This window comes from Cryptomeria japonica, chromosome 4, assembly GCF_030272615.1.
Source record: "Cryptomeria japonica chromosome 4, Sugi_1.0, whole genome shotgun sequence".
NCBI classification, from domain to species: Eukaryota; Viridiplantae; Streptophyta; class Pinopsida; order Cupressales; family Cupressaceae; genus Cryptomeria; species Cryptomeria japonica.
The window spans coordinates 538,280,861-538,303,478 of record NC_081408.1 but is presented as its reverse complement, the minus strand read 5'-3'; the positions used below and the strand labels follow the sequence as shown (position 1 = coordinate 538,303,478).

Sequence of the window (22,618 nt, the reverse complement as noted above, 5' to 3'; positions counted from 1 at the left end):
TGATAAAGTTGACAGCTAAAAATAGCACAAGCTGTTTAGTGTGGCCTAAAAATAGATGTCAAGATAGCCATGTCAAGATAGGTGGCTCTAGATGATCTTGATGAAGTTTTTGCACTGATCATGGTGAAATCTTCTAAAACCCTAAATCTCTCACAATCCACTTAATGATTTGAATCCGAACACAATTAGTTGATTTGCCAATCATCATCTTGAATATTCTTGAAACCCTAGAGTATTTGTAAATACACTTCTTTGAATCCTTGGAAAACATTCAAATGGCCTCTTTTGTCTGATCTTAATCTGATTTCTGCACCTGATAGAAAAAGGGAAGAACTTGAAAGAGATATAATGCTTTTATTTCTGATATGACTGTTTTTCCTTCAAAGAATGTTGGAGATTGATAGAACAAGGAGGATTTTCAATGATAACAGACTGCTGCAATGACTGATAATCTCTTTGTTTATGAGTCTCTGCTGTAAAGGACTGTTAAAAATCTCAAGAAGAATCAGCTTGCTGCTGACAACACCCTTCCATACACCTTGCTATTGATGAAATTTGAAGAAACGAGCTTTATTTAAAGAATTATCTATCTCAAAGTAGGCACCACTCAACACTTGTTTTGAAAAAGGCATGACTATTTGGTATAGACATCTTGAGCTTATTATGAGCTGTACTTTCCTGTCAAAATAGTTGGTCATGTGCTTGCATTTAGGTGTCTATTAATAAGAACTTTTCTGTCTTTGGCTGCTCCTTTGATAGGTGTACACCTATATATTCAATATCCACCTCAATGTTGGCCAGTCATCACCCATAGACATTCATTTTAAGCTTATCTATGAGCCCCATACAGAGGTGTGCACCTCTCTTTAGCATTCAGATCTTAATTTGAAATTGTCTTCATTTACACATTAGGTGTGCACCCTGTACAACCAACACATCCTTTGCATTTGAGAACACAATTTATTGACTTAGGCGCAATTGAGTATGAACTTCTAAATATTGAATCTTTGTTCCCAAGTGCTCACTTCAATACATGATTTCAAACTTGACCTTTGCACATTGAAATACCTTAAAAAAGTGTGTGCTTTTGATGATGTAATGTCCCTTCCTTAGACAGCCCAGTTGTCAGCATGGGTTAGCCTATAAACAGGGTTCATGTGGGCTAACGTGGTAGATAGGGAGCCCATTTGGGAGTTTGGTGACCTTCTGAGGAGTATGGGAGACATTTTGGGCGTTGTTTCCTATTTTTTAGAAGGGTTCCTATTTTTTAGGAGGCACCTGCCAATTGACTGTTTGACCATTGGAGGGTTGAGGAGCATAGCAGAGTGGCTTAGGAGTGTTTATCATCAATTTGAAATGGTCCCCTAATTTTTAGGAGCATCCCTACTTTTTAGGAGGAGACAACCAATTGCACTGCCACATCCAATCATCATCCTTGGATAGGTGATGGCATTCAGTTTTCAGTTTGGAGTCCAGGGGATAGATTTATGAATAAATCTAGATTAAATAATATTGTCTAAAGTTTGATTTAAATAAAATTAAAGTGATTTAATTAAGTCAATTTATATTATAATAAATTATAATAAAGGGCCCCCCCTTGTGCCATGATGCCTAGGAGACATGAGTTAAGTTGTTTTTAAAAACAACTTAATTCTTTTAATAAAGGGAGTTTAAGGGGGTCGTACATTTTGAGGGAGACTTAATGGAATGAAATAAAGTTAATAAGAGGATGAAATAAAGTTTAATAAACTTTATTTAAATAAAGTCTTGCAACCTTAAAATCGAATTAAGGTTTGGAGTTGTTAAAAAGACATGAGGAGGCTTCATTCATTCATTTTTTTTTTGACTCATTTTTACAATCAGCGTTTTGGGAATTGAGCTCTACAAATCATTTCAGCAGCATAGCAGCTTTGGGGAACGAAAACTCCTTGAAGACGGGTGGATTTGGACAATACCCCAATTCACAGAATGGAGGGATTCATTCAGAATTCCTAATTGTACTTCAATTCAGACTTAATTCAGTAGTTTCAGAAAATTATATGCAGATTGGAGAGGGTTTCGAGACTTTATAAGGCAACTATTTCATATCCTAATCCAGCCGTACACACTCCCAAGGCAGCCGTACCACCTTGCAGTCACCTGGGTGCCAATATTGTACGATCCAGCCAATTGAGGACATAATTCTCAGGCAAATCTTATATGCAGCACTTCACGGTAGTATTTCAATAATTTCAGCAGGCGACAAGAGCATATTTCTCCTTCCAAATTGTCGATTTGTAGGTAGTTAGAATAACCCAGCCTGGGAGCCAGGCGTGGAACTCAGTGGATCTCCAGGAATTGTTTTTAGTAATTATTGTTGGACCAAATAAAACTCATTGGGGCCTCCTACAGCAGCTGGAAGCTTATAGACTGTACTTCTTTTCCAAATTCATCAATAAACCTTCTCTAGGATAGGCGTTGGAACCCTAGTAGGCATTTTGTTGCTTTGGTGCATTACAATTCTTGAATCTGATAAATGTTTCATTGTTGTTCCTAAATCAGAATTCTGAGAATTAATTATCAGTTATTATATTTCTGCAATTTATGGTTCAAAGTATTGTTTCTTGGCATTCTTTCACACTTAAACCCTATGCAAACATTGACATCAATACAAGCCTAAAACTTCAGAGAAACTATCTTTAAACTTCAATAAGCAGCTTGAAAAATCAGAAAAATTTCAGTACAAACCAGTTGGGGATCTTTCAGATGATTAGCTTTGATTTTGCCTTCAGTCAAGTGTGCACCTCTGAACCAAACGTGCAACTTTGAACCAATCATACACCTAACAATAGGTCTTCCAACTTTGAATTTGAAAGGTGAATCTCTTTTTGATGATGCACACACTTGATCTCTAGGCAGTCCCTTGTGTACTAACCTTGCCTTTCTTTTATGTCCTAAAATTGCTTCCTTCTATTCACATGTGTGGACTTGACTAGGCTAATTCAGACCCTATAGGCAAATGCATACTTACTGATCCTATGCATGGGATAATTGAAGTTGATTTGAAAATGAATTCCATTCTTTGTGAAGCACATGCTTCATGCTCGGATGTGCCCCTATGTACATGACCTTTGAAATGATTAAGGTGCATTTTGAAAACCCTCCATAAGCTAACACATGACATGCACATCTAATAAAAGTAGATATGATTTTTGAAAATTTAAAACCTGGCTGCTTTACCATAAGCATAGCCCTCTATATGTTCATGATCTTGAATTTCAAACACCGTTTCTTGTTATCTAGTATGGTGTTTCAATGACAAATTCTCACGAAATTTTTATATTAAATCTTTCTATCAGGTGTGGTTCTAACAAAAATGCCTTATCCATTTTCTCAATTTTTCACTATCCATCTTTCTAAAAGCGTATGAAAAAGCTCTTTCCACTTTCTCTGGATTAAGACATGGAAAAGGACAACAAAAACAACATAGAGCAAAACACTGAAATAGGACTATTTGAATGGATGGAAAGACAAGGTTTTAGCTTTGAAAGTTGACAAGATACAAAATTTTGATATGGGTACAACAATTCGCAAATTTGTATTCTACAAACCAACAGCCATCATAGCTTAACTGCATAGATATCAATAGTTATGAGAAAGCTCTCACTATAGCCAGAATATTGATGTCATGCTATATTGATGTAGGAGCATCCAAAAGCAAAGAAAATGAATTTTGTTACTATTGTTACCGGGTGTTGTCTTCAAGGGAGTGTCACTATGGAATACCGCATTCTAATGCAGTTGATTGTATGGTCTCGCAATTTGGAAGATAGGTGGAGCTAGTCAAGAAACATGTTAGATTCAAATTTTAGATGATTTTAGTTATTGCAAAGGTAATTGGAGGCTCTGAGTGGAGACTATGTTGCTATCTTCCATGAAGGAAGAATGTACAAGAGTTTGGTAGTTTGCACCAACAAAGGGAAACGTGCACTAGCAAAAGGAAGCATGTGAAGGTGAATTGGTGTAATGTCCCCTTCTCATTGATGCTCTTTCAGTGGTCCATTAGCCTATTCCTGAGACCCGTAGGCTAGGTGGAATGAAGAATGAGGGTCTAGCATTGATGAAACAAGGACTTACTATTTTTAGTAGGTCAGGGAATGACCATTCTAGTGTTACTGTCCTACTGAGCTCTCCATGTTTTGCCTCTGGACGCGATGATCATGCTTTTCTGAGCATTAATTCTTGACTTACTATTTTAAGTGGCTGTGTGGCACAATTCTATTTTTAGCAGTAGACAGGGTTCTAATTCTGCAGCAGTTTTGTGGTCGTCTGGGCTCAGTTTCATCCTGGTTGTGATAATAATCAGTATGGGAGTCATTTGCAACATAATTAAATATTATTTCCTTATCCTAAGGTTAATATTTAATTAATCTGTTTATTGGCTACTGGTTTATTAAATTTGGGATTAATGCCTATTTTATCCTAAGTTTTGGCGAAATTCAGGTGTACTATGGGATGTAGAAATATTTTAGAAGAATATTATTTCACATTGCATCTCCATTATTTGCCTAAGTGTTTAACGTGGGTCCTCCCCCTTTTTGGCGTGAGTTTTGACTTAGGAGAATGTGGCACTACACTTGGGTCCACATGTAGTGGAATGAAATTCAAATGCAAGGCGTGGAATTTGGAGGATTGACATTTCAATTTGAAAAGTGAAGTTATAAATATGAGGCTTGGGCTCCCATTTGCACCATCTTTTGAAAATTGCATCGTTATGTTGCCGGTTTGGCTACTGAAAATCTGAGCTTCGAAGTGGCTTCCTAGCTGAGTCTCAGTTTCGTACTTGCAAGATAGTACCTAACTGTGTCCTTGTGTTCCCATTGCTGATTGGTGAATGAGTTGCAGATTATGGAGTGTTCTATGTTGGATTTGAGTGTTTCTGGTTGCTAGTCGCGGGACTACTGAAAATATAATTTGCTCACACCTCTTAACCAAGCGACTCCATCATTCTGGGTATCGGCTCATCCTTCCTTCCTTGCCATGGCGATACAATGTGTGAGTTTTTAGCATTTTTAAATGAGCAATGAATTTATTGGATAAAATCGAACTTCCCAGGTTTAGCGTGGGTTTTTGCAGTTGCCTTGGGATGCATGCCAAATGATTAGTGGTCTGTTTGGGTTGTAATTTGGTTGGGATGTTGTTGTTAGAGTTATATTGGGGGATTGGGAGTGATTTGAGTTGATTCGGGTGAAAATTGAATGAGTTATGAGTATTTTGATGTTTCCATAGGCTGCTGAAATTGTACTTTCAACCTACAGATTAGTTGTAACAGAAAATTACAGTCTTCTTGTAAAATCTGCAATTACTCCTCTCATCTTATCTCTATTTTGTAAGGTTGTTTCAGTAGTACTGATCATCCCTTCTTTTTGATATTATTTGTAAACCCCACTACATAAGTGGAAGAGGTTGGCTTGCCACCTTCTAAGTTTTGTAATTTAGTTTTTGTACTCAGTCCTCCCACTGAATAAGTGGTCGACTGATAAGTTCAATACAATGGTCCTCCCGCTGAAATATGCAGTAGAGTGATAGTTTAATGTACGGTTTACTGCCAAGAGTTTGGTTTCTATCATGCTGGATAAGCAAAAGGGGCTGGCTTGCCGCCCAAATATTGTAATTTTCAGTTTGATTATTGTTGCTAACGATCCTCGGAACACTGTATGCTCTCACCCTCCCAGACTGGGCTCTCAGTGAACAAAAGGTGGAAGGGTTCCCTTTCAGCAGTTTGGTTTATTTCTCTAACCTTAATGGGTTGTGGTGATTGCTTGTGTCGCTTATTGTTAAAAAATCAAAAAAAAATTACTGGGATATTACAGTGGTATCAGAGCTGGTTTTCCTGCCAGCCTGTGAGAGTCAGTGGGTTCAGAAGTCTCCATGAGTGACAGAGACGTCAGATACTACAACAGAGAGCAGAAGAGACAGCAGTTTCAGGTTCCGATAGTGCCGGAAGAGGATACTTTTTCAGAGGTACTGAGAAACAGAGGAAAGGACATAGATATTTCAGGTTTAGTGGATTCAATGGCAGATAGAACCACAGACCCGGATGAAGCACTTGATAAGAAGGCAAAGAGGCAATTTGCTGCCATGATGGACATGATGTCCCTACTGCTCGCCAAGCTTAACCAGAACGTTGTTGGGACCCCTAATCAACCCAACAATGGTCCGGAAGCTAGCACTTCCAACGCCCATGTGGGCAATAGGAATGGGAGTAACAATGGAAGTAACAATGGAGGTTCAGCCCCAAGGCTTTTACAGCCGGTCTTTTTGCCAAAAGAAGTGCAACAAGCTGAAACAGAGATACCCACAGCTGATGAGATAAGAAACAGCTACATGGAGTATGCTTCCCTTCCCGGTGAGATCCGAGATATCATAATTCTGGATCAATTCATGAATCAGATAATGAAAAGAGGAAGGAGGAATGACTACAAGTCTGCTGCCCCAAGAGATTTCTAGCAAGCTCTTAGAAGTGTGACCTTAGCACACTTCGATGGAAGCGCTAAGAGTACAGCTAAAGCATGGGTACAGAAGTTAGACAATTACTTATCTTTGAGACCGATGCCGAAGGAGGACGCCATCAAGTTTGCTACCTTGCACTTGGATGGAGTGGCCCACGAATGGTGGTACCATGGGTTGGTCACCCTTGGTCACAACTTAGTCACCACCTACGCTGATTTCACCAACAAGTTAATTGAGAGATTTGACACCAGGGATCCAGAGGTGAAGTTTAGAGAACTTGCACAACTGAGGCAGCAAGGTTCATTGGACACTTACGTGACTAAATTCCAAAACTTGTCAGTCATGGTGAGTAGCATCTCAGAGAAGCGACTGGTTGTCCTTTTCACTGAAGGACTTGAAGAACCATTGAGAGGATGGGTCAAAGCTTTTGATCCGCCCACACTAGCAAAAGCTATTAAAAAATCTAGAAGTATGGAGTTGGCTGCCCCTAAGAGTAAAATTCAGTCCAAGCCTTTCCCTTTCAGAAAGGATAAGAAGAAGTTCACTAATCAGACCAAGAGGTTCCCTCCGCATATGGATGATGGGCTCCGTCAAGAGCTCCAGAGAAAGAATCTATGTTATTCTTGCAGAGAACCTTGGGTTCCCGGACATAGGTGCCATGGAAAGGGGAATTTGCATTAGATGGAATGCTATTCAGAAGATGGATCAGATTCTGAAATTTCAGAACAGCAAACTGAAGTTGAGGACAGCGAATATGAAGAGGCTCCTGAAGGGCCTGAATTTGGGTCAGAAGATAGAGGAGTGGTTGCTCAACTCTCGAGCATTCACAAAAATGAGTCTTTCAGAGTTCGGGGTGTGATTGGAGAGCATCGTGTCATAGCTCTCATTGACACAGGTGCAACACACAACTTCATTGATGAAAGGATTGTTGCAAAAAAGGGACTAGTGGCAGAGGAAGTTGAGGGCTTCAAAGTCATGGTAGCAGATGGCTCCACTATATCCTGTAACAGAATGATTTCCAACATGTCTCTAAAGTTGGGAAATCATGAAATCAGAGATGATTTCTTTGTGGTAAGCATTGGAGGGACTGATGATGCAGTCCTCGGGATTCAATGGCTGAGATCTCTTGGTGAGATCACACTAAACCTACAAACCATGGAGCTGAAATTCATGTCGGAAGGGAAGAAGGTAGTTTTGAGAGGAATGTCGCATGGGGGACTTAAAGTTGTATCCCTGAAAAGAATGGAAAGGCTGATCCCTCACAATCAGGTGGAGTGGGCAGCAGAGTCTTTGATAATGCCTTCCAATCCATTGGTGGATAAGGGCAGCTATTCCTCAGATATTTCAGCAATGGTCAAGGATAGGAGCAAGATCATGGTAATGCCTTCAGAACCACAACAAGAGCACAGAAATTATCCTAAAGACATTCAAGCTTTGATAACTAAGAGAAGCAAGGTGTTCGAAAACCCACCTCCTGGCAAACCTCCTGAAAGAGGTGCCGAACACATTATTGAGCTTGAAGAAGGAGCTAAGCCAGTCATGACTACTCCTTACCGATATCCTAAGAAGCAGAAGGATGAGATTGAGAAAGCAATTCAGGAATTGCTTGACATAGGTTACATCCGGCCTAGCAAAAGCCCCTTTGCTTCGGCTGTTGTTTTGGTGAGAAAGAAGGATGGGACCATGCGCATGTGTGTGGATTACAGAGCTCTGAATCAGAAAACCATCAAGAATCGGTATCCTATTCCGAGGATTGATGAGCTCATTGACGAGCTACATGGGGCAGTGTTCTTTTCCAAGATTGACCTCAGATCGGGGTACCATCAGATTAGAATGAGAGCTTCAGATGTGGAGAAGACTGCTTTCAGATGCCACTTTGGGCATTTTGAGTTCCTAGTCATGTCCTTTGGTTTGACTAATGCTCCTGCTACATTCCAGTCATGCATGAACAGAATCTTCCAAGAATAGTTGAGGAAGTTTGTTTTGATATTTTTTTATGACATCCTAATATTCAGCAGATCTTGGAAAGAACATCTACAGCAGTTGGATGAAGTGTTGGGCATACTAGAATTTGAATCCCTGTTTGCCAAGGAGTCCAAATGTGAGTTTGGAATGGAAGAGTTGCTCTACCTTGGTCACATTATCAGTGCGGGTGGTGTGAAGGTGGACCCTGAAAAGATTAGAGCCATCATTGATTGGCCTACTCCCGAAAACATAACACATTTGAGGGGATTTTTGGGATTGTGTGGATTCTATCAGAGGTTTGTGAAGGGATATTCTCAGTTGGCGGCCCCCTTACAGATCTTACCAAGAAAGGAGCTTTTGAATGGTCCAAAAAGGCACAGACAACATTTGAGCAGTTTAAGAGGATCATGAGCTCCTGCCCAGTTTTAGCATTGCCTGATTTCACCAAGCCATTTGAGCTACAATGTGATGCATCTGGAGAAGGTGTTGGTGCGGTCCTCATGCAGGATAAGCACCCTATAGTTTTTGAGAGCAGAAAGTTGAGAGGTCCTGAGAGACTATATTCCATTTATGACAAGGAAATGCTTGCCATAATGCATGCACTTGCAAAATTCAAACAATATCTGGTGGGAAGTAAGTTCATTGTTAAGACCGATCACAATAGTCTTAAACACTTCATGCATCAGAAGGATCTGAATGAGAGACAACAGAAATGGGTGAGTAAGCTACAAGCTTATGACTTCGATATTGAGTATGTTAAGGGTAAAAACAATGTGGTGGCAGATGCCTTATCCAAGAGACCCCATTTAAGCTCACTTTGCGAGCTTACTGCTGGTTGGAGAGAGTTATTGCTTGCTGATTATGCCAAAAATCAGTTTGCAATCAGCCTTATAGAAGGTACCTTTCATGATGAAAGGTACAGATTGGTTGAGGGATTGATACTGTACAAGGGAAGAATCTTCATAGTACCTGAATCTAAGTTAAAAGAGAAGATTTTGAAGACTTTCCATGACATCCCCCTTGCTGGTCACCAAGGTTATTTCAAAACATACAGGCAGATCCGGGAGAGATTCTCTTGGAAGGGGCTTAAAAATGATGTTTTGAAGTACATTAAGGAGTGTCATACATGTCAGAGGAACAAAGATGAGCACACTCTACCAGCTAGTTTGTTACAACCCTTGCCTATTCCCAGTCAAAAATGGGAAAGTATTTCCATGGATTTCATCACGGGGTTGCCCCGGGCTCAAGGGAAGGATAGTATCTATGTGGTGGTGGATAGACTTACAAAGTTTGCTCATTTCTTCGCCATCACCAACTCTTTTACAGCAGCACAAGTTGCTGAAGTGTTCTTCCGGGAGGTGTTCAGATTGCATGGTTTACCGAAGAACATTGTGAGTGATAGGGACAGCAAGTTCCTAAGTACTTTTTGGCAAGAGATTTTCAGATTGTGTGGTACTGTGCTCACTCCAAGCACCAGTTATCACCCTCAAACTGATGGGCAAACCGAGATAGTGAATAAGTGGTTGGAAGGTTATCTTAGAAACTATGTCTCAGAACAGCAAAATACTTGGGTGAGATGGCTTCACCTAGGGGAATATTGTTACAATTCCTCCCATCACATGTCCATTCGGATGTCACCATTCATGGCACTATATGGTTATGAAGCTCCTAGCTTCGCAGACTTGGTATTTGGTGATAGCAGAACCCCTCAAGCAAAGGATATGATGCAGCAAAGTCAGGATATTCTGAGGATTTTGAGGGACAATCTCCAGCATGCACAGAATCAGCAGAAGTTGTATGTTGATCAACAGCGTATTGAGCGCACCTTTGAGGTGGGCGACATGGTTTATTTGAGGCTCCAACCCTACAGATAGTCTACTCTCAAGAAGAGTGGGGTTGAGAAATTGAAGCCTCGATTCTATGGGTCTTTCAGAGTCAGCAAAAGGGTTGGAGAAGTGGCTTATGAGTTGGAATTTCCAGCAAGCAGCAGGATCCATAATGTATTTCATGTGTCTCACCTTAAGAAGGCTCTGGGAAATAATGTTGTCGCTTCAGCTGAGTTACCTCCACTTGATGAGGAGGGAGAGTTGGTTTTGGTTCCAAAAGCTATCCTTGAATTCAGGGAACGAACTTTGAGGAGAAGAGTGATCAAGGAATACTTGGTCAAATAGAAGAATCTACCAGCAGAGGATGCTACGTGGGAAAATGAGGAGATTTTATTGCACCCAGCCTTACAATTGCTTGAGGACAAGCAATTTTGGGGAGGGCGGACTGTAATGTCCCCTTCTCATTGATGCTCTTTCAGTGGTCCATTAGCCTATTCCTGAGACCCGTAGGCTAGGTGGAATGAAGAATGAGGGTCTAGCATTGATGAAACAAGGACTTACTATTTTTAGTAAGTCAGGGAATGACCATTCTGGTTTTACTGTCCTACTGAGCTCTCCATGTTTTGCCTCTAGACACGATGATCATGCTTTTCTGAGCATTAATTCTTGACCTACTATTTTTAGTAAGTGGCTGTGTGGCACAATTCTATTTTTGGCAGTAGACAGGGTTCTAATTCTGCAGCAGTTTTGTGGTCGTCTGGGCTCAGTTTCATCCTGGTTGTGATAATAATCAGTACAGGAGTCATTTGCGACATAATTAAATATTATTTCCTTATCCTAAGGTTAATATTTAATTAATCTGTTTATTGGCTACTGGTTTATTAAATTTGGGATTAATGCCTATTTTATCCTAAGTTTTGGCCAAATTCAAGTGTACTATGGGATGTAGAAATATTTTAGAAGAATATTATTTCACATTGCATCTCCATTATTTGCCTAAGTGTTTAAAGTGGGTCCTCCCCCTTTTTGGTGTGAGTTTTGACTTAGAAGAATGTGGCACTAAACTTGGGTCCACATGTAGTGGAATGAAATTCAAATGCAAGGCGTGGAATTTGGAGGATTGACATTTCAATTTGAAGAGTGAAGTTATAAATATGAGGCTTGGACTCCCATTTGCACCATCTTTTGAAAATTGCATCGTTATGCTGCCGGTTTGGCTACTGAAAATCTGAGCTTCGAAGTGGCTTCCTAGCTGAGTCTCAGTTTCGTACTTGCAAGATATTACCTAGCTGTGTCCTTGTGTTCCCATTGCTGATTGGTGAATGAGTTGCAGATTATGGAGTGTTCTATGTTGGATTTGAGTGTTTTTGGTTGCTGGTCGCGGGACTGCTGAAAGTATAATTTGCTCACACCTCTTAACCAGACGACCCCATCATTCTGGGTACCGGCTCATCCTTCCTTCCTTGCCATGGCGATACAATGTGTGAGTTTTTAGCATTTTTAAATGAGCAATGAATTTATTGGATAAAATCAAACTTCCCAGGTATAGCGTGGGTTTTTGCAATTGCCTTGGGATGCATGCCAAATGATTAGTGGTCTGTTTGGGTTGTAATTTGGTTGGGATGTTGTTGTTAGAGTTATATTGGGGGATTGTATGAAAACGGCATAGGAGAGAAATGTGTTGGGATCTGCATCCTTGTAGCACATGTGGATTGAGAAGTCATTCTGAAAAGAAGTGCTGGAACAAACAAAGGAAGAGTGAGTGTAAGTAAGATTACATACAATTAAGTTGTGGATGGGCTGATAGACCGAGTTGGCAATATGTTACAGATATGTTCAAAGGGTTATACAAGCATAAATACTCATGTGTTAAAGAAGCTAGAATGAAATGCGGCAAGGACACATGCAGAGCATGGTATAAAATAGGTTCATAACAGTGAAAGACAGGATGACCAGAAATCCTACTGCAAAAGGAGTAATGAATCATATGGTCAAAGAAATAGAGAGAAGTGTAAAAGCAGCATATGCAAGGGAAGAACAAGACAACATGAGGTCAATTGAGAAGGAAAGTTACGGTTGACATTTCTAAACCTTTGCTTTGGGTATAAGAAGCATGAGTTGCGACCAAATTCAAGGGGTAGGAAGCACCGTAGAAGGAATTCAAGATGTTTTGATTAATTGAGTGTTAAAATCGAGGCAGCTTATAAAGAGTGGAGAGTTTACCAAAATTGATTGTTCTTGAATGTGTAATCAGATTGCAAAAGAGAATTTTCTCTAGATCTACAAGGTTATTTACTCAAAGATGGTATCTACACATGGAAAATTTTGATTTTGAGGCAGCTTGTAAAGGAAGCCTGTACAAACCACCAACTATTGAGGCAATGCAGTGATTAGTGAGAAGACCACAGAACTTATCTTGAGGCAGCTTGCAAACAATCCCTGTGCAGACCACTGACTATTGAGGCAGTGTAGATAGTTGTGAGCAGACTGCAAACCTATTTTGAGTCAGCTTGCAAAGAAGACCTGGACAAACCATAGCAGCAAAAATCTTTTGGGGAAAAAATCAGCAAACTAAAAGAATAAGATTTTTTGATAAATGGGATTTAAATGGGGAAAATCGGATTTGAAAAAAAACATTAAAAAATATTGAAAAAGAGACAAAAATTACTTGTTTTTTAAATTTAAAGACATTTTCCTAGCATAAGACATAGAAAGCAAATAAATAGAGAGTTAAGCCCATGAATTGTCTAAAATAGAAAGTTTAGCCAAATTTTCCAAATAAATTGTTTGTCCAGTGTAGCATGTAAGTTTCACTACTAAATGATTCTTTGGTATGTTCTGTATGAAGTTGATAAAGCAATTGTGAAGTTAACAATAAAACAGTTCACTGAATGATAAGCAAGTAAACCTCTAGTCTTCTTGTATGATGTGATTAAATGGTAAAATGTAACTAACAATACTGCATTCTAAATCATTATTAAATCAAAAGAATGTTTAATCATAGGGACTGTACTAGTATAATCAACTCTGAAAACTTATTACCTCAAAATAACTACAATAAACATGTTTGCAATCCAGTAGGATAAAAGAAAAAAACACTATCACTGCGAAATTTTCAAGTAGGAAACTTCAAAGAATATATCATCCAAATGAAAATGTAATCAATCAATAAAAGAGAAATCATTTCTCATAACCAATAGAGTCAAACAGGCATGAATTATGCATTTTCAAAGATTCTAGGTACATAACTAAGTCACATTCACAAGCTTTTCTATTAAACAAAACCTCCAAATTTAGTCAAAGTATTGACTCATATAAAGTAGAAATAGAAGATGGACACAAAATAAATGTAGGATAAATATGCATAATATTAGAATAAGCATACAAAATCACAATGGCCAAGATTTTGATGTCACAAAGATTGGACATCTTGGTGCAATACTGGATTACATATAAACATCAGGCTGATGTTTCTATGCAGCCAAGGCTTTTTGTGCTACTTGAGAGAAGGATAAAATGTTACGAAGACAAAAATGACCTACACATAACATTACCTCTTCACTTCTAGTAATGCGATTATGTCAAAAAATGAAATATAGCATTGATCATATTCATCAAGCAAAGCAAAGATATGGTAGAGAGCCTAAATTAACATTAAATTCAAGCCATTTAAACAAGAATATGGATTATTTCTTTCTAGAGAACTATATTACAAGGCTACCACTATAGAAAAAGATAGAGACCATCAAAAGTTTTTTGGACTGAATAAACAACCAATCTTCACAATAACTTGGTTGTGCAAAAGATCTAGATAAGTAGACAAAAAATATGAAGTAGACACAGCGAGCTAAAATAAAACCTCAAATATAGACCATTCACCTATCATAACAATAAAATACTCTCCTTGGATGAAAGCCCCACCAAAATAAAATAGATTTACCATTTTTTATCTTGTTAATTTAAATTGAAAGATTCTTGTGATATGCACGCTGAAAATTATATTTAGCATTCAATGTAGATAAGAAGTAGACAAAATTAAACCATGTGTGGCAGTGGATTGACGGTATTGACAGAAATCCTAGCATCTAAATATAAATAAAATTAAACCATGATAAAGTAGACACAAAATATGAAGTATGAACAATAAGTGAAGATTGACAGTATTGACAGAAATCCTAACATCTAAATATAAATAAAATTAAACCATGATAAAGTAGACACAAAATACGAAGTATGAACAATAAGTGAAGATATAACCTCAGAATACAAACTATTCAATTGTCATAACATTAAAATACTATCTCTTTGGATGGAAGCCCAACCAAAATAAGATAGATAAGCAAGTAAGAGGTTCCCTTTTTAATTAACTCTGACATTCTGATCTAGGAGCATCTGAAAGCAAGGGAAATCTATTCAGTTACTATTGTTAATGGGTGTTTCCAGGGAGTGCCATTATGGACTACCGCATTCTACCGTAGTTGGTTGTCTGGTCTTGCAGTTTGGAGGATAGGTGGAGCTGGTCAAGAGGCATGTTAGGTTCACGTTTCAGAAGATTTTAGTTGCCGCAAAGGTATTGGAAGCGTCTAAGTGGAGACTGTTATTAGATTGCATGAAAGAAGACTGTACATAAGTTTGTTAGTTTGCAGCAGCAAAAGGAAGCATGTGAAGCTAAATTGGTTCCAATAGAGTTTATTATGGGAAGCGCCTGGAGCTATTTAATTGCTATATTACCTCAGATGATATGTGACTGAGGTGTGTTTGGTTGACTACAAATTACATGTGACCTAGAGTTTAGGACCGACCTATGGCCAACGTGGATTATCTTGGAGAGTTGTGGATGGTATATAAGCATGACTTGGGATTGTTCCAAAGGCATCAAAAAAAGAGTAGAAGCAAGGAAGTGCAGAAAAAGAATAGAAAAAGAGAGAATAGAAAGGAAGCGAAAAGGAAGAGTTGGTTGACAGAGATGAGTGCAGCAATGGAATAAGCATGATAAGTGATTAAAGTCTTAGGGCATGGACATATTATGCAGAGGTGATGTTGTGTTTTATGTTTGTGTATGAGCATATTGTAACCCTGGGTGCAGCCCAGCATGTAAGAAGCCCTAGTGGCAGTTATAATAAGTTCTAAGATCTAATATAATGAGGACGAATCGTTAAGGCTAGGTTTTTCCCTTTTAGGGTTTCCCCAAGATAAATCTTCACTCTTGTGTGATCTATTTTATGGTCTTCTATTCTTTATGTATCTCTATCATATTATGTTGTAGGCATGGTTTTGGATGATTAAGGCTGCACGGTTGGATAGTCCTTTACTTGGACTCCAAGCATGACTACATCATACATTCTTATGTAAAGGGAAAACTTTGACAATTTTTCACCTGATGATATATTTTTACCATATTTCAAAAGTCAAACTTGCCAAATGGAATTTTTTGACAGGAGATTCAGCTACCAATTTTGTATATAAAACATATCCATAATCTCAAACCAGTATGGTGGCTCACTATAATTTAGTTCAGTGGCTAAGAGTTGGCACATTTCTTTGTATAATGTGCTTGTTTCAATTGTAATAACAATTCTGCATTTCCTGTGCAGATTTTTGTGTTCATTCTTCTAGGAGTTTCGCTATGATTGAATCTCTTCAACCTCGTAATGTCACTTGAACAGTATGTGCATTCCATGAGGTAAGGATTGTCCCTGAGATGGAATCGGATACTTTCTTATACCCTAAGGGCTGGCAAAGGACACTAATAAATGGTTGAAGCACTTAGACATCTGAGATGGTCTACTATAGCTAGGCTTGAACAATTTAAAGTCATAGATTCAAAGTAACATGACTAATAGAACAACAAATTAATCAAAGAGAACAGAAAAAACTAGCATTATGAAAATATAATCATCCCCAAACATACCTCACTTAATCACACATTATTACCAATCTCAAAAGAAATAGTGATTGCAAATCCACGAACTAACTCATGGGAAATTCATTATGAGACTGATAGATGGAACCTCTAATAGACGCCTTGGGAAAAAGAATGTATAAGGTGTATAACTTGAATGAAGTAGAAGACAGAAAACATTTTCCTCTAGCGTGCTCACTACATAACCATAGTAGAATGAATTACAAAAACAATTGCAAACATTAACCTAGTTCATCAAATCTTATGAAACCAAAACTATTAAACAAGAATCAAAAAAATTAATCTTAATCTGAAGCTGTTAGAAGGAAGAATTGGATAACATTTTGCAGAATGCCACCACAATATTCGAGAGCCAACATGCCTCTTGAGCAGATGCAAGATGCACCATAATGTCTAATACATGAACTTAAAAGGAAAAACAGGAGGGAGAGGAGAGAGAGAGAGTTCTATGCAGAAAAAGCTAGACCATGAATGAGGTGATGAATCATGAAGTGTGACCGAAAACATCGATAAGTAAAAATGTCACATGGTTTTATCCAGAAGCTTTATTGTGTTTAACTAGTAAGGTCTGTCAAAGATTGAAGTCTTTAAATGTAGAGTTCAATTTAAACAAATGATCCACGCTGCACATACACTCATCTAATGTGTAATTTTGTAAATGCATTTGTGTTATTTTACTACACAAATGATAATCTGATGTGTAACTTTGCAAATGCATTAGTGTTGACTTTGGCGCACAATGTTTATGTGGAAACTTGGCAACAACTGTAGTCAATGCTTAATCTACAAAACGAAGCCCTGTTTCCCCATCAAAAAGCTAAGTTATCCCTAAGTTTCTTTTCAAGGAGATTTATATTCAAAGATTGAAGTCTTTAAATGTAGAGTTCAATCTAAACAAATGATCCACACTGCACATACACTCGTCTAATGTGTAATTTTGTAAATGCATTTGTGTTATTTTACTACACAAATGATAATCTGATGTGTAACTTTGCAAATGCATTAGTGTTGTCTTTGGCGCACAATGTTTATGTGGAAACTTGGCAACAACTGTAGTCAATGCTTATTCTACAAAACGAAGCCCTGTTTCCCCATCAAAAAGCTAAGTTATCCCTAAGTTTCTTTTCAAGGAAATTTATATTCAAAGATTGAAGTCTTTAAATGTAGAGTTCAATTTAAACAAATGATCCACACTGCACATACACTCATCTAATGTGTAATTTTGTAAATGCATTTGTGTTATTTTACTACACAAATGATAATCTGATGTGTAACTTTGCAAATGTATTAGTGTTGTCTTTGGCGCACAATGTTTATGTGGAAACTTGGCAACAACTGTAGTCAATGCTTAATCTACAAAACGAAGCCCTGTTTCCCCATCAAAAAGCTAAGTTATCCCTAAGTTTCTTTTCAAGGAAATTTATATTCTACAATATATCACAGATAAAGCCATTTACATTAAACCTGATTATTTAGTGAATAAAATTCAATCCTTCAGAACGAGATGTATCTCTGTTGCCGAAATAGCTCGAAAATACCAACCAAAACTGATTTCATCCCATTAAAGTGTTTACATCTCAATTCTTAAGCAAAGAAAAACACTGATATCATAATTCCCAATAAAATTGGTACTACAACAATGTGAAAGCTCCATATAATTCGTAAGTAAAATTTTGTTTTCCTACAATCAAGATATAATAATGTCGGAAGTGTACCTGACGTCAATGTCCTGATATGACCCGTCTGGACACTGTGAAGACCGAGCATGGCTAAAGATATATGTTGCTACACTTAATTTTGAGGAAGTTAAAAACCGGAGGTGTCGTGAAAAATTTCTTCCGTGTCTTTTTCTGGACACTGAAGACCATTCCACTTTGGACAGATAATCTTGGAACACAAATTCCATTCGTGTTTGTTTGTTTTTTTCCTATTGATTAAAGTTGGGGAGACGAACATAAGGTTCAAAGTGTCCTAATTTGGATAAATAAAAGAAATGAAAGATTTTAACCAGAGACCTAATGCCTTCGTGTCAATTCTCTGTGGTTACTTCAGCTAAAATAGAGAAGATAAGAGGGGGAAAGGAAGGAGAAAAATAGACACGTAGAGGGGTAGAGGGAGAGATAGAATACGCAATAGACAATAGAGAGAAGAGGTAGATAAATATAATTCGTTTAAATTGGTTTCAAAATTATGCTATCGTATAAGTGATAATTTTCATGTTATGCAGACACAAAAACTGTAGAATAGGCACATAATGGCTGCAGTGCTCGGGAGAAGCACTACGGCCGTATAAATATATAGGGTGAGTGAGATATAGATAGATATAGAGGGAGAGGGAGAGGGACAAATAGAGATATATGTAGCACTATGATAGAGTAATAGAGAGATGGAGATAAAAGGAGAGGGGTAGAGGTAGAGTGAGAGAGACAAGTAAAGTGAGACAGATAGGTAGAGAGAGAAGAGACACAATGCGTCAAAGGTAGAGAGAGAGTACCAAGTGGGTAGTGGCGTTAAGGTCATTGATTTATGTGTATTTGAACATACTTATTTTCTCTCACTTTTGGAAGTTGTGAAATGGATATTTCAACATTTGATCTTCTTTCAATTGGAGGATACTTGTTCGTTTCAATATTTACAAATTGAAACTAAGTTTGGATCAATTTTGGTCAATATTACTCCACAAACATTTAAAATATAACATAATAAATACAAATATATAGTTAAGAGTGAGAGAAAGTCAACATTGCCTTACAATCGTTAAAATCTAACATAATATAATATAGTTTTATAATATAAATAATATTTTTAAAATATATTTAATAATTTATATTATGTTAATTTAAAATATCATATATAAAAATAATTAAGTATATGAATTAATTGATGCAAAAATATATCATTTATCAATAAATTATCACATTAAGAAATCTTCAAAGAAATATTCACAAAATTAAATAAAAATTTACAAAAAAATATTCTAATTTCACCTTTGCACTTATATTTTAATAAACAAGCAAGAGTCACTTGCGTGTAAGCCCCAAAGACCATGTGGGATCTTTGTTTTGTTGTGTAGAATCACATTATAATTACTACTTACCTAACAAACATTGATAAATACAGTAAAAAGTCTACCATTGCTCGCGCCCAATTATTGATCATAATTAGATGAAACAAATATTTTTTGAAACTATTTTAATATTAATTTAAATATAGCACTTAATAAACCATGCAAAAAATAATAGAAAGGCTTTCATTCTTAATATATCAAAGAAATTTTCTTATGTTTAAACACACTCTTAATTATGATTGAAGCAATGAGATTAAAAAAATTGATTGAAAAAGTTTTTTAAACCTAATCTTAATAAAAATAAATAAAAAATGCACTTTCTCTTTACAATATTTTACAAATGAACTTAATATTATTAAAAAAAATTAAAAAATATTGTAGGTTATAGTCATAATTATTATATCAAAATATTTATTTTAATTGGAGGTTGGATCAAATATCTTTACAAATAGGATTGAATTCGAAGAAATTAAATGACCAACCTTTAAAGAGCCCCACTTAGATTTTATGAATAAAATATAAGATCATGTGCATGTAATTTCATAACTATTTCTTGTTCTCCATCCAATTAAAAAAAGCTTATTTCTTGTTCTCAAGTAGAAGTATTCAAATAATGTAAATATCATATTTAAACTGACTTTGGGGCCACAAATTGCAATATTTGAAAGTCATCATGGATAGATAGTATGAAATTTCATGCAAATAAAGTATTTTGTTTGAAGACAAAGATATGGTGAAAAAATGATCTAACAAATCTGACATACAATTGTGATTATGTCATTCAAAAATTTAATATTGCTGATATGTGCATAAAAATATGTATTTTTTTGGGGGGGAAATTGAATTTTTCACCCACACAAACCAATAATAATACGGAAAATGATATTTTTATAATCATATAAAATAAAAATTAAATTTATGAGATTTATTAGCTGGGTTTATTACACAAGCAGAGTGATAACGATTTTCTGATGGTGTGCGTGCGGGCTCTCGCGAGCGGCCAAGCTAGGGCTTTGATGCCCTAGCTCGAGGGAGGCGGAGCTGCAAGTGGGTCGTCGGGGGGAGGGAAGTGCAGGCGCGGCGGGGGTGTGGAGTTGCAGGCGAGGTTGGGCAGGGTTCGGGGGAGGGAGTGGTGGGTGTTACGGGAGGTTGCGGGTGGAGTAGGGTCTGCGAGAGGCTGGGCCTTGGGGTTGCTACGGGTCGTGGGCTTTCAGGGGGTTAGGGATTTCAGCAGGCTCCCTCCCACAGTGGGCTTTGGGGGGGGTAGGGTCGAGGGTTCTGTGCTTTCCCGAGTGGCCCTTTGGGGTGTGGGCCTTTTCTTTATCTTGCTTAATTTATCGAAGCTCCGATGATGAGTATTGGTGGTGAGGACTCGCAAGGACCTCCAGCCATGAATTTTCATGCTATGGTGGGCTCAAAAGCCCCATTCCAGAGTATGAAGACTTTTAACAATAACCTTTTCTCATCTGAATCAAGGTCGGGGATTGCTGGTGTTTCTCGCATTATGAAGATTAATGGTTGCCTGGAGAGATGCAGTGAGAGACCGAAGCTAGTTATTCCTCCTGAACTGATTGTTGAAGACGTTGAGTAATTTTGAAAACACTCGCTTTATTGCAAGTTTTTGGGAATGAGGGTTTCTTTGCAGTTTTTGGAAAACTGGGCGCAAAGGACTTGGGCTCCAGAAGGGGAAATGGAGATTATGATGCTGGCAAACAACTATTTCATGGTTACCTTCAACTGCATGGAGGATCGCAATAAGGTCTTTGAAGGAGGCCCGTATTTTTACAACCAGGTGGGGTTGTTCATCAAGCCTTGGCATGCAGGGTTTAACCCTTCAGAGGAGCTCCCAAACAGGGTTCCAGTGTGGGTTCGGTTGCCACGTTTTCCTGTGGAATGTTGTCAGGAGGATGTGCTACTGTTGCTGGCTGCACTGCTTGGGAAGCCAGTGGGATCCTCAACGCAAACCCTAGGGAGAAATGTAATGACTTTTGTGTGCATCTGTGTTGAAATTGATCTTAGTAAACCTTTGCCAGATGCTATAGATATGTGTGCAGGCTCTTATTCATGGGTTCAGCAACTTGATTACGAGACTTTACCTTTTTGTTATCATCTATGTCATGAGCATGGTCATTTACAACGTAAGTGCCCTAGATATAAACCGGTGGTACGCCAACCTCAACAGTCGACCCAGAGTCAAGATAGGGCTGATAAAGGAAAAGCTACTATGTCGGCCGAGGTAGAGGGTGTTGATGGTTTTGTCTTAGTTAAGACAAGGAACAGGAATCAAGGACAAAAGAGGTCCTTACAGGAGAGACAGGAGGAGGATACCTATAACAGATTTGAGGCCTTGGACGACCTTAGCCATCAGGAAGTGAATCTGGGGTTAACTCCTTTGGAACAAGGTGCTTCAGGGGGGGTCCGGAAAGAGGTATTGAGGATTTTACCCAGGCCCTGCAAGTGATTGGAAGCCAACAAATGGAGATGGATCAGACAGTAGGGGTCTAGTTGGGAATCATTCCTGGTTCGGAGATAAATTTGGCTGGGGGGAAGGGCTCTCCAATAGCCCTAAAATTGGAACTGATTGGGGCTAAAAGTAATTAGTCTTTCGTTCACCTATGTCTGCATTAGAAAGATATTAAGAAAAGTGCTACGGAGAAGAACTCAAAGGTTGGCAGAAAGAAGGATTTGGATAAAATCAAATTGATAAGAGAAAATTTGGTTGAGTCAGGGTCAGTAAAGACTTTGTATTCTCACTTTTCCAATCATCCTAAATGATTGTTCTCTCATGGAATGTAAGGGGCTTGAATAGCGGCCCTAGACAAAAAGTTGTTCGGGATTTGATTAGGAATCAATCACCTGATGTCCTGTTCTTGCAAGAAACTAAACTCTCGGTGGAGAGTATGATGGGTCTGGTGCCGAAGCTCTGGGGGCGAGGTGAATGTCAGTGTATTGGGGCTTTTGGTTCCTCTGGAGGGATGGCCTGTCTTTGGAACCCTTCAAGATTCGCCCTGTCTAGTAGATGTCTATTCGGGGTTTCCTCCAGTCTTGAGACCAAAGATCTTATTTTTTTTACCAATATATATATGCCCCCACCGATCTTCAGGGCAAATAGAACTTATGGTTTCATATTTCTTGTATGCGAAGGCTGGTCCCTTTCCACCCTTGGATTATGGCGAGAGATTTCAATGCTATCCTTGTGTTGAGTGAGAAGAAGGGGGGTGTAATGCGGTTGGAGCCCTCTTCTCTCCTCTTTCAGGATAGTATTTCATCATTGCATCTTGTTGACATTAAGTCTGGTAATGGTTTGTTCACTTGGAACAATAGGAGAGTGAGGGAGTGTTGGAT

General features: G+C 38.1%; 1 protein-coding gene across 9 annotated transcripts in view; it reads right to left on the bottom strand.

The window, feature by feature from the left end:
- LOC131068013 (uncharacterized) overlaps positions 1-18,286 on the bottom strand; it is a 273,939-nt gene extending 255,653 nt beyond the window's left edge. For 3 of the 9 annotated variants that reach the window (XR_009111897.2, XR_009111896.2, XM_058003212.2), the window contains exon 1: positions 17,922-18,286. Coding sequence is in view for 6 of the 9 variants with exons in the window: in XM_058003212.2 (XP_057859195.1) it covers positions 17,922-17,973 (52 nt within the window). In the remaining 3 variants the exon portion in view is untranslated. Of the gene's footprint in view, positions 1-17,670; positions 17,812-17,921 lie in introns of those variants that run through there. The other 6 variants (XM_058003210.2, XM_058003215.2, XM_058003209.2 and 3 more) reach the window with 4 other exon arrangements.
- Between the last annotated feature and the right edge of the window lie 4,332 nt (positions 18,287-22,618).